Consider the following 12787-nt stretch of genomic DNA (forward strand, 5'->3'; position numbering starts at 1 on the left):
ATTCCTGTTTTTCCATTGTACCTTTACGAAAGCTTTAGAAGATACCGTCTCTCAACAATAAGGATATTTTTTCTGAAACTATAAAGTGTTAATTTGTGGAAATCTCCCAGTCGCCTTTCATATATCTTACTTATTTAAACTCACTTTGATGGTATTGGAAACACATTTGCAGGTAAATTACATACATAGTCCTTTTATTGGATATTGATTGTACTGCCTTGCATTCCAAGGCAGACTTAATTCAACAATTCCCTAATTAGTTAAAGTCATAACCTATGTCTTGTATTCATTTACCATTAATTAAACCTTAGCTGTTTATTACACTGCAGTCCAAATCCAATAGCCGACCCAGAAAGCCATGGAAAAGGAAGTAGGAGGTCAATATTGAAAATATATGGTGCCGAGTCCCACTGATGGTTGCTTTGTTCACAATCAATATGGTCAATGCAACTGTACTTTCTTAGTTGCTCTGTCAGCAAGACAAAAAGTCAATTCTAATGTTATGCTAGTGAAAAAAATGGTGATTATTGAAAAACTTTGGCTTTCAAAATTATATTCTTTGTAAACTTTGTTTACAAAGTATTTTCAAATATGCTAAACCAAACAAATAATTTTTAAACAGCTTTGAAAGGACCACGTTTTCACTAAAAGACAGTTAGATATTCGCAATTCTTAATGGTTGTTGAACTGCTACCCTAAACTGATGCTTTCTAACAAGTTTTAGTTGTTGAAAACAACTGTATATTATTGCCTTTTCTATTAAAAGGACCATTGACCATGTAATGTAGAGGGTCTTGATCATTTTGCAGAGCATTAAAACCCATACTAGCTTAAGGTAGGCCAATGCAAAACTAAAACAAGTATAACTTCTTCTTTCAGAAAGATTCATAGGCTGAATTTTCTGAAATGAAAATTATCTTTTATATTTCTGATCAAAGTAAAAAATGACTACTTTTTTTTCAAGTATAGTTTGGTTAGAAAAGTAATGATCAGTAAGAAATTTTGCAGTGTTGTATGATTTTTCAGTATTCACATTGTTCATAAATTAGTGAGAATTTAAAGATAATATAGGACGTATCTTACATTAAGAAATGTGAGAATTAAGTACTCAAGAAATGTAAGAATTAAATGCTCATGAATAGTGGGTTTTTTTTCCAATCTAAAGTTCTTTCACTCTCAGTGAAATTTTGTTTTTCATCTTTGCCAGATTTATTCTGTTATACCTAATAGAATTTTTAGGAACAGTACTTTTTTGATAATGGTATAACTGGAAATTCATCATACATGTTCTTAAGCATTGGTCCAGTTATATTAATAATGATACCAACTTATGTTTGAGTCATTTATTTAAACTGGTAGTTCTAATACTGCTCTGATCTAGTTTTGAGTAGTGGAATTGCTAAGAAACCACTGTGATTGTGGAAGGAGAAGTGGAGTTGTTATGTGTTAGTATGGTCAGTGTTTGGACTGTGGTAAATCTGAAAGACCTATTCAATTAATTTCATTGCTTAAAGTGTCGTTTTCATTGTGTTGTCTTCTTGAAAGATATGAACACATTTTCATTTTTTAGTCTACTTTTATTTTTCATTCCAAAATCTTAATGCATGTTGAATATGTTGGTAAGATTTCACCACCCTTGGTCTTTGGGGAGAAGACTGAACTGAGAATGATCACAGAAAGATGGTATTACATCCCTGGGAGGTATATTCAGGGAAGAACCTACATTAAATATTTTTGGGATTTGCTGAAAAGTTATATGATAGAATGGATATTCATTTTTATCAAAGGTTTCACCAGATTCCTATAAAATAGTAGATTTTCTTAATGTATTTTAAACAGGATTTACACTAAAATTCTAGGCATATTGATATATATATATATATGTATATATACACACACACACCCACATATATATTTGCTGACATTTTAATGTGACATTTTAGTCTGGGATATAAAATGGAAGGTATGATATCCTCAAATGTCTGAATACTGTTCACTCCTGTATTTTACATTTAATTTTCAAAAGTAAAACATTTCAGTTGATGATTTTATTAGAAAATAAATAATCATTTAGCCATATCTAGAAACCAGAATAAACAATGCCATAAAGCCTATAGGAAAATGCAGGTCAGATTCATAAATATTCATGTGTTTACTTTCAATACAGCCACGATGTAGTTTAATCTTAGAAAAAATTTTTTTTCAGTCCAACTATGAGATCAAATACTGAGGAAAAATAGTGCAAAATAAAGTATAAAGAGCAAAAAAAAAAAAAAAAAATTCACTAGGATATAGAACTTATAGGTGCCAGAGCATTTGCCAAGTGTCAGGTCTATCTCTTGGTCAGACCAAGAGACCTGAAGAGAAATACTCAAGCTTCAATGTAAAACTGACTTATGAGTTAGCCACTCAATAGAGACTACTATTAGCCAGATCAGACTATCTGTTCTGTGCTACTTTTTGTAGCAGGTTATTAAAAAACTCAAGCTAAATCTCATTTTTCTATGGATTGAGTTTTTATAATGAAGGAACTTGTATAAGCTGCCAATCAGCCATTACATCTAAGCATTTTCTAATTCAAATTTACGTAAAAGGAGGGTAGTTAAAAGGGAAAAAAATTAGCTATTACGTTATTACAAACCAAAAGATATGCATGGAGATGTATAGAGATGGATGGACAGATGGATGAATAGATGGATAACTATTCCTAGAACTCCTATACATCTGCATATCTGTATTGTTTTTTTTTTAAATGTGGTTATTCTTCCAAACTCAATTCTCTTGTGTGACCTTTAGGTCACTTTTGTAAGTGGCTAAAGTGCTTCATTTAATATAAAATTAGAGTAATATATGTTGGGCTTATTTTTTCTATTATTAATTTTTTTATTCTTTATAAAAACTAACATGTATAAACACTGACATATTTTGGGCTTATTGCCTGATATTTAAAGAGAATTATATTTGTGTCAAATATACTATTTTAAAATTTGTTACATTCTTAGTAATGTTAAAAAGCAATATTTGAATCAATGTGTGGTATAGATTTTTGTAGATTTTTCTACTCACTGAGGCATGCAGTCAATACCTAATTTCTCTAGAGATACACTGCATTTAACATATTGAGCTTTTTTAAATACTTCAGACCTGTGCATTGAGTCTATAATACCTATCTTAATTTGACATCTTTGATGACCATAAAATATATCTAAATTGTATTTTAAATGTCCATTTGTTTATCCAATATATTTAGTATCAAAGAAATAAATATATTGAATATATTTTTTTTTATTTTTGCCAATTGCTACGATATGTGAAATCCAAGTCTTGTGTTATTTTTTCATGGTTTCATTTCCCTCTAATCTAGCACTCCGACTTACAAAATGTATGTGAAATAAACTGAGAATGTATTTTCATGCTACCAAATTTGGGGAAATGACATGGTTTACGCAATACTTATGTCTTGGCCTTTTGGTTGGGTTAAGAATACTTACATTGGCCAAGTCTAAGATACATTTGCTCTATTGAATGACTTTTCCTAAGTTTCACACCCACAAAACTAGGGCTTAAAATTTAAAAGGTACTGAAAAAATAAGAGAGGCCTGGGTTTAATATTTTATCTGAAATATGACACATTACATCCTAATATTTCCTAATATCCTTTTTGAAATTGCAGTTAAGTCATGATCACCATAAAATATTCTGGATCTTTATACACCAGAATTGACAAAATACTGAATTGCATAGGTTACCAGTTTGAAAACTAAGAATAAACTTTAAATTTGTTCTGCAGATAGTCACCATTCACTTTGTCAGATTGTTTCACTTATTCAGATGTTTTCTGCTTTCTTACTGTCGTTCTGAGCACATGTATTAATATCTTGGGCATTTGAACTCTGCTTGATGCAGAAATTTTCAAGTTCACTTTATTATTTCCTACTGAACCCTGTTTTTCTTCATACTCCATGTTACTCAGTATAAGAAATAAAATGAAACAGAAAACACTTTAGGCAAATAAGGAGATAAATCTTGGAATTAATATGTAGACTTTTCTTTTTCTCCCACTTCCTCTTTCAGTCCATTTGGTGAATTGGGCTAGTTTTATTCCAGTTTGTCTTTAGACCAAGGACTAGTTCACTAAGATAACTTATCTGTTGTTCTTATAACAGTTCAGAAGGACCATTTGTCACTTTATAGTTAAATATTTTAACTAATCCTTCTTCATTGGAATGAAATAACTTAAAAGAAATAATTTCATGAAAGGATAGTAACATGAAAAATTTGGTCAGTGATGCAGCTTAGATATCCAGATCTTCCACTTATTTATTCCTTGCCAAAACCACTATTTTTGTGTCAGTATGTGTTGGTGCTTTAAGTTTAAATGCCTGCTTCAAATACCTTCCTCACTATGGAAGTCATATGTTTAATGTTGTTTGGTGTTAAAACTAATGATGGAGGCAAAGTAATTATTATTTTTTTTTGTTTGTTTTTATTTTTTTCTGAGATGGAGTCTGTCTCTGTCACCCTGGCTGGAGCACAGTGGTGCTATCTTGGCTCACTGCAACCTCCACCTCCTGGGTTCAAGCAATTCTCCTGCTTCAGCCTCCTGAGTAGCTGGGATTACAGGTGTGTGCCAACATGCCCGGCTAATTTTTGTATTTTTAGTAGAGATGGGGTTTCGCCATGTTGGCCGGGCTGGTCTTGAACTCCTGACCTCAGGTGATCTGCCCACCTCAGCCTCCCACAGTGCTGGGATTACAGGTATGAGCCACCGTGCCCATCAGCAAAGTAATTATAAGATTGAGCACAGGCTTTGGTTTTTGAAAGACTTGGATTTCAGTGACGAGCTCTATTAATTTTTGCTCTGTGATATTGAGCAAATTATTTAACCTCTCTGAGTCTCCATATTGTTGTCAGTAGGACTAATACTTACTTTAAATTGTTTGAAACATTAGATGAAATAATAAAAAGGTAGAGTGCCAGGCACAGTAGCAGGCACAGTAGCAGCTCTCCATAAATCACGTCAATTGTTTTTATTTTAATTATGCATTCTACTATCAGCCATTTCTAAAATTTTCTTTCTAGTTAAATAGAATTTAAATCCCCACCTGTGCCTATTTCTTTCTAATTGTTTTTACTTTGGCAGTACTTTATAATTTAGAAATGTTGAACAATTAAGAATACCACAGGCTTTCAACAAAAAGAGTGATGTATATTACTCCATCTTAGTAAGCTCAATATAAGTTAGATGCTATTAATAATATTTAGAAACTAACTTGAGAAAGTTTAGAAATAACTAAATCTCATTACAGTTCCAAGCAATGATAAGTAAACACTTCATTTTAGGACATCTATATGAAAATATACTGTCAGTAATTACATTAATTACCAAATGCCACTGAAGAACCCTATGTATTACAATAAATTGTGCAAATACGTGACTCAGAAACAGAACAATGCATAATGTATTGTCTATTCAAATGAATGAAAATATATTAAAAAGAAATATATTGCACAGTATCATCTGATTTTAGAGCTGAAAATGTAAAATATTAGTGGCAGGGCAAGAATTGGATCTCATTCCTAGTCCAGAGCTCTATTTACTGCTTCACTTAACATGTTTTAAAATGAATTTGAAAATTGTATAATTAAAGAAACAACTTTCAAATTAAAATTTTTTTTTTACAGTTAGACACTAATAGTCTCTGACTATAATCAGTTCTTTGTGTAAACTATACATGGACACATATATTTTAATATTGTCATCCAGAATATTTGTTTTTAATTAACAGGTATTAAAATTACTCCTCTGTGTACAGTAGATAGAAAGAAGACAATCATTGTCAAAGTCTAAGATTTTAACTTCACTAAACAAGTCAAACTTTTCAATTTGTTTTTCTGAGAGGGAATTTCAGGTAGAGGTATGTAGTTAGAAACATTTTTAGTCCCTCACTCTTCAGTGGGGGGAAAGGAAAGGGTGACTATTGGATGTAAACAGTGGTAAAACATTCACCTAACCATAGTTATTAATACATATGTGCAAAAAAGAAAATAAAAGATTGAAAAATGTGATAATGTATTTTAATTAGGTAAGCCCAAACTATAATGGTGAAGTAAAGTTAACTCTCAAAGGGCTATTTCAAATGAAGACCAGTTTATGAAAGATTGGCTTCAGAAATCTAAATGACTTGTCATTACTTACAGCTTCATATCAATTAATCCCTCAGTTGGGGGGTGGGGGAAATGGCTAGGAAAGTTCAATCTATTTTAATTCTGATTGTTTTTCCTCAAAGGGCCTCTTGTGGGTAGCTTATATCATCCAAACATGGTGCCAGAATATCATTTTTTGAAAATTAGAGGATATGAATTTTTTTAAGTGATGGTAATCAGGAATTGCCATAATAGAAAGGGGACTTGTGAACACATCTGTACAAATGGAACCATTCCATTATTAATGGGAGATTTATTACTGAAGAAATCACTACAGAACAGTGTGGTAGAGATTGTGTTTTTATTTTAACGTGAGAGCCAAGTCTTGCATTAGGACATTGTTGAAGCTTGTGCGGAAAGTAAATGGCACCCATGGGACTGTAGCATTCTGCTAGATTGAAGGGCCTTTAATAATCCAATACGCTAATAGCAGTTAGAGTGTAAGAGCTAATCATGTCTTCTGCTTTTATAATAACTTATACATGGTAACCAAAAGTAGTTACAATGTGCTGGCATCATTGTTCTTAGTAGATGACTTTTTAAATTAAAAACTAAGTTCACTGAGTAACTTTTCAGAGTTTATTTCATGAAAGATAATAAAATAGGATACCTGTTTATAGCAGGTTTAACAGCCACTTACTGCTCTTAGGAGATTATATATCCCTACACAGATGAACATTCGAGTAATGATAGAAATGTAAATACCAGCCTATTGTTTTATAACAATTTTGAATGACTATAAAAATGAGTTTATTTTATGGGTATTTGCTAATGTTTTAATCCTTATTTCAGTGTTTGTTAATAAGTATCAGTTATATTTCATACATTTCCTAGGTTTCATTGTCCATCTTCTCAATAAGGTACTTACAAATATATATTAAATTATTAAATTGGTCTACAGCATTTAATAGCTTGATACAAATGATACAAGGGCCTGAAAATGTGCTTTTAATGTACTTTTTATGAAAAGCCATCTTATATTAAATTTTGAAAGCCTCTATTTGGCTCTCCCCCCAGCCTCCAATACCGTTGCCTCACTTTTATATAGATATGGGACCAGAATTTTAGCTTGCTGCTGCTTATATCTAAAAATAATATTTGTAAAATTGTAGAACCCTGTATCCAAAGCAGGAGACATATTTTTATTGTATTTTCATGTGATTGAAAAATCTTCAGAAAGACCCATTTTTTAATACTGCACACTAGATGGCAGTTTTGTCATATTCTTCCAACTGAAAATGCTGCTAGTGTGAGTGGAACAGGAAAGGCCATCAATGTTTAGTCTGCACTCAGAGGGTCTCTGCATGACCAATGCAGACCCTATGGACTTCCTGGAACATATGTTAGCAATTTAGCTGCAGACATTTATTTCTTTGTTTTACTGCTTGGCTCTTTGAGAAAGTGTTGGTGCTGGGTTATGGGTTGTCTGGATCATGTCAGAGGCCATGGGGATCAAGTTCATGTGACAGGCCAGACTAAGGAAAGATGAAGTTGGAGGAGGTGAGGAAACTGACCCTTACTTTCAACAGCAACCAGTCACTGCCTGTCTGTGGACTGGGGCCAAATGCTTGGGCGTTTAAGTTTTATTCCAGCTGAACAAATAAAACACTTTGCCTATTTGGCTTTTTCATATTTCATCAATAGTAGTTCACCCAAAGATTTCTCCATTTTTCAAGGACTTGCTTATCCCTCATCTTTCTCTAATGCTTACTCCTATAGCCCTGTCCAGACGAAGTGACGTTGAGATCCTTGGCTACTGCATGCTGCGGTGGTTGTGTGGGAAACTTCCCTGGGAACAGAGCCTGAAGGACCCTGTGGCTGTGCAGACTGCTAAAACAAAGTACAGATTTTCAAGTATTTCATCATGTACTGCAGCAGGTCTGAAGGGATACATTAAAGGGAGCTAACAACATGGAGAAGACTGGCATTCTCCCAACATGACAACCAAAGCAAATTTCGTTAGTTTGAAAAATATGTTTTAAAAAACCAAACAACTATCACATAAAATCCATTAAGATAACATTATAAAAAGATATGTACTTGAATTACAGTGCAAAATATAAAGTGAAATATCTGTTCCTTTACATGGTATTTTCCAAAGCTTAGATTCTAGGTGGTAGTGTTTTCAAGGAAGAGTATTTTCAAATTAGCATTGTACAAGTATGCTGAAGTAGTCTGAGCCGGGTATGATTGATATTAACTATGTAAAACAGCAACGTGAAAAGGGACAAATGGGGCTTATATTTTTCAAGTGAGAGCAACATACCTCTTATTTCTGTCTTGGAGGAAGTAAGTTTTCTTTCTTAAGAAAGAAAATTTTTACATGAGCTATTTACATGAGATAATCTTGTAGCCACATAAACATTTTTAATATTCTACATTCAGTTTTTATTACCTGGATTTGGCTAGCATAAAAATTAGGTCAGACTAAGAACAGAGTATGTTACTGTTCTACAATTCTCTCTCTGATCAGGCATAAGAAAAAGTCAATTGCATAGAGCACAGAATAGCCAGTTTTTCATTATATACCAAGATATGCTTAACAGTAGTTATCCACAGGTAGCAAAAGCAGCAGCTAAGCTAAGTTTTAAGTAGGACAATCTCAACAGAAGAGTACAAAGCTAGGGGAAAATTAACTGATTCATAGAAATCTATCTTTAAATTCAGTGTAGCATCAGTTCTTAATAATGAGAAAGATTAGCCTGCAGATTCAGAAAAATATGTATTACGTTTGTAAATACTGACATATATGAAATATTTCTCCACTCAGAATTTTGATCATCCTAGTCCCTTACCCAAAACTAAAACGTATTTATATAAGTCTATATTAGAACTAAATCAGTTATTTACTGCAGTAATTGATGTGTCTATATTAACTTTCATGTAACATTTCGAAATATGGGTCAAGTCAAAACACAGTGATGGGAATATATAAACAGTTTTTGTATTTAATTTTCCAACTCAGTTTACCTAATTACAACAATGTAACAAAGTAATGATGCTATTTTAAAAAACTAACATTTTAATTCTAATGATTGTATATTTGTTTTTTTAATAAGACTAATATGACTTTAATTTTTTATCAATATGCATATATAGATATATTCATTGTAGGTATCTATAATGAATATACCTATTTATGCATATTTATGTATAATAGGATGTCATGTAAAATAAAATATAATACTAATACATCAAACGTAACTTCTGTTTACATTTTGGGGACTCCTACATATGTTAATATCTTCATTTTGACTTGATTAATAATATAAACCTATAGACTAGTAAAGCCAGTATCATATTATGAAGTTTATAATTCAGATAAACCATAGACATTTTCAAACTTGTTATAGTACATAATACATAATCATAATTTATTCAACTTGCTGAGAAGGTATGACACTGAAATTCCCCATAAGGGCGTGATTGTATATTCAACCAAGACACTGTATCTCCCTATGCCTTTGATTTTCCTGACATAGCGTGCTACTGGATCAGTGTGTGTATTGTTGCTACTGCCTATGCCAGAGGTGGTGACTCACTCACACATATAAATAATTTTAGTTGAATGTTTTTATAGGTTGTGTATTCCTTACTTGAAATGCTTGGGACCAGAAGTGTTTCAGAATTCAGATTTTTTTAGATTTTGGAATATTTGCATTATACTTACCAGTTGAGCATCCTACAAACCTGTTTAACCATGGGACAGCATAAAATATTGCCCAGTGGAGAACAATGCACATATATACTTCAGATACAATGTTTGCATGAATTTTTATTGCTGTTTTTGAGAAAAAAAATCACGGTAAATATTACTTCTTCTGTGTTTCTGCATATATAAACTTTGAGTGAAAGCATTCATAATTCCTATAATTCCATTTTGTTTAATATTGGGGCTTAGAGAACAATACCACAAAGTGTGGTGCTTTGGCATGCTGAGACCTTTGAACTGAAAGACTGGATGGCCCCAGAAGCCACCTCAGAAGCCAAGTTTCTCTCTGACCTTCTCTTGCCCTCTTGTCTCCCATCCCTTCTCCTCCCAAGAAGAGAGTCATAGAAACCAGAATTCCTCTTTACCAAAGCAGGTTATAGAAACTAGAACCCCTGTACCCCAAGCAAGGCATTAAACCTAGAAAGGTCACCCTCTCCCTTCTCCCTTGAAGACCCTCATTCCAAAGGGGTCCTGCCCCATCCCCAGGAGGAATAAATGCTACACACATCAACAAGAATGTGGACAGGCCTTGCTGGATCCCCCTGCCCCAGTTCAGTATCATTAGAACATACCCATTTGTCCAGTCACATTCCTACACAGCTGACTATTCTTCATCAAACCTAAGCATAAAGATAGACTTCCTTGGGTCTTTGGTCTTCATTTCTGAAGTCATATCATATAAAACTTTAATTAAATAAATTTGTTATACTTTCTCCTGTTAACCTGTCTTTTGTTATAGGAATGTTGGCTGCAACCCTTATGGTGGGTGAGGAAAAAGATCACACCTTTCTGCCCCTACATTAGTCTAGGTTATTGATATAAAATTAGTTTATGGGCATTGAGGGTTCTCTACTTCTGCTTACTTTCCTATCCATTATAGTTGGATGACCAAAAAAAAAAGCACTGAAAGTCACAATTTTGGTAAGCTACCAACACAGAGTTAGAGTTTTGTTTTCTAGTCAAAATAGTCACAGGGTTGAAAACATGTTCATTGTGCATTACTTTATTTTGTTTTAGTCTATTGGATGAGCTTCCCCAGTCAGTGCTTAAATGGGCTCCTTCTGGAAGCAGTTGCTGTAAGTCAAATAATAACTTCAACCTTCTCTTAAGATTTACAGGTCACCACATTTGTCATTCTCGTTTGGTAGCTTTTGCTTAGCCCACCTGCTCTTATTCCCATCAGGGTGGAAAGGAGGGAACACTTCATGTTGCAAATAAGTTGCTAAAGAATACAATGTTTAGATCATCTTTAACATTAGAACACAAGAACCCCAAAAGAAGATATTGAGGTGGAAAATTCTAGGTTCTGCTTAGTGCATTTCTCTCTCTCTTTTTTTTTAAAGATATCTATTTTGAGAATCATGCACAGGTTTAATAGTCAACTATGTCTGGTATTTCTAGAGTTAAGACTTCCTGGTTTGTTCATCTATATACTGTTGAAAGAAGATAAAGTTGACCTAACGAAAAACTACTTTTAATCAGTCATTTAAAAAACCAAATCATTAAACACTTGAATGCTATTTAGAACAGTATTATGCTGACTGAACTGCCAGCAAAAAAAAAAAATTTTTTATTAGCAAAGGCATATGATTTTGGGATTTGGAGGTATATTTCGTATTTTCATATTTTCAAGTTAGTATACAATGTAATTTTTAATTGACAATGTTATCAATATATATTGTATAAAATAGCATGTCAACTAGTAATTACCCACATTCCTGTCATTTTTATGTGCATACACAACATGTTATTCAACACTAATTTAACAATTGAGTTAGACTGTCTTATAAGAAAAAGCCAGTGCCCACTATCAGTCTTGCTTTTTCTCAAAGACAGATAATCAGAGTGAATCTTGTTTTCTGTTTACATTGGGCAATCTCAAAGTTAGCTTTTAGCTGACTTCTGAAAGTAGATACATACACTGACCTCTCTAGCTAAGGTCAAATAGCATCTGTTTCCATCTGGTTGAGAAGTTGAGAGTTAAGTAACTTATATTCGCAGCCTTTCTTTCACTAGAAACCAAAATTTTCATTTGTGTAGGTAAGGAAAGAATAAGCCAGTTCTACTTCCCCCCTCCATTTGCAAGTCCAATAAGCCCTTCCTCACGTGAGTCTTTTGTTTTCCTCTTTCTCTAGTACTTTTCATCTGATTGAGGGAGACACACAGAGATCCTCATTGTGGGAATGGGTTGCAAGATGAAATTTTTGTTTTCATAACTGTCAATAACTTGGCAAAATGGCAATACTCCTTTTTGGCTAATATTCTTAACGGCTTTTTTTTTTTTTTTGAGACAGAGTCTCGCTCTGTCACTGAGGCTGGAGTGCAGTGGCGTGATCTCGGCTCAGTGCAACCTCCCCTTGCCAGGTTGAAGCGATTCTTCTGCCTCAGCCTCCCAAGTAGCTGTGACTACAGGCACATGCCACCACGCCCAGCTAATTTTTGTATATTTTAGTAGAGATGGGGTTTCGCCATATTGGCCAGGCCTGGTCTCGAACTCCTGACCTCGTGATCCACCCACCTTGGCCTCCCAAAGTGCTGGGATTACAGGTGTGAGCCACCGCGCCTGGCCTTTATTGGCATTTTTACCAAGTCGTATAATTTATGTTTTAGTCAACTGGACAGAAAGAGATGGGAAGATGTCATTAAAAATATATATATATTTTGCCCTGAATTGTAAAAGACAAATGCTTCTGGGCAGTGTATATTCTGTCATACTCTGTTGTTAAAAGATTTGAGACAGATGAGTAATCTAGATGGGAGACACGCCCAGTTTTTGTTTCTCAGTACAAACCATTTTACTGAATCCGTACTATTAATTATAAAATGCAGATTTCTGTTTCTAAAGCAAAAAGTGTTGAAACTTTAATA

General features: G+C 33.5%; 1 protein-coding gene across 7 annotated transcripts in view; it reads left to right on the forward strand.

The window, feature by feature from the left end:
- VRK2 (VRK serine/threonine kinase 2) overlaps nt 1–12787 on the forward strand; it is a 106451-nt gene that overhangs the window by 71333 nt on the left and 22331 nt on the right. For all 7 annotated transcript variants that reach the window (XM_009184237.4, XM_031655201.1, XM_021924840.2 and 4 more), the window contains 2 exons: nt 7927–8047; nt 10937–10995. In XM_009184237.4, the coding sequence (XP_009182501.2) occupies nt 7927–8047; nt 10937–10995 (180 nt within the window). The remainder of the gene's footprint in view (nt 1–7926; nt 8048–10936; nt 10996–12787) is intronic.

This window comes from Papio anubis, chromosome 14 (genome assembly GCF_008728515.1).
Source record: "Papio anubis isolate 15944 chromosome 14, Panubis1.0, whole genome shotgun sequence".
NCBI classification, from domain to species: Eukaryota; Metazoa; Chordata; class Mammalia; order Primates; family Cercopithecidae; genus Papio; species Papio anubis.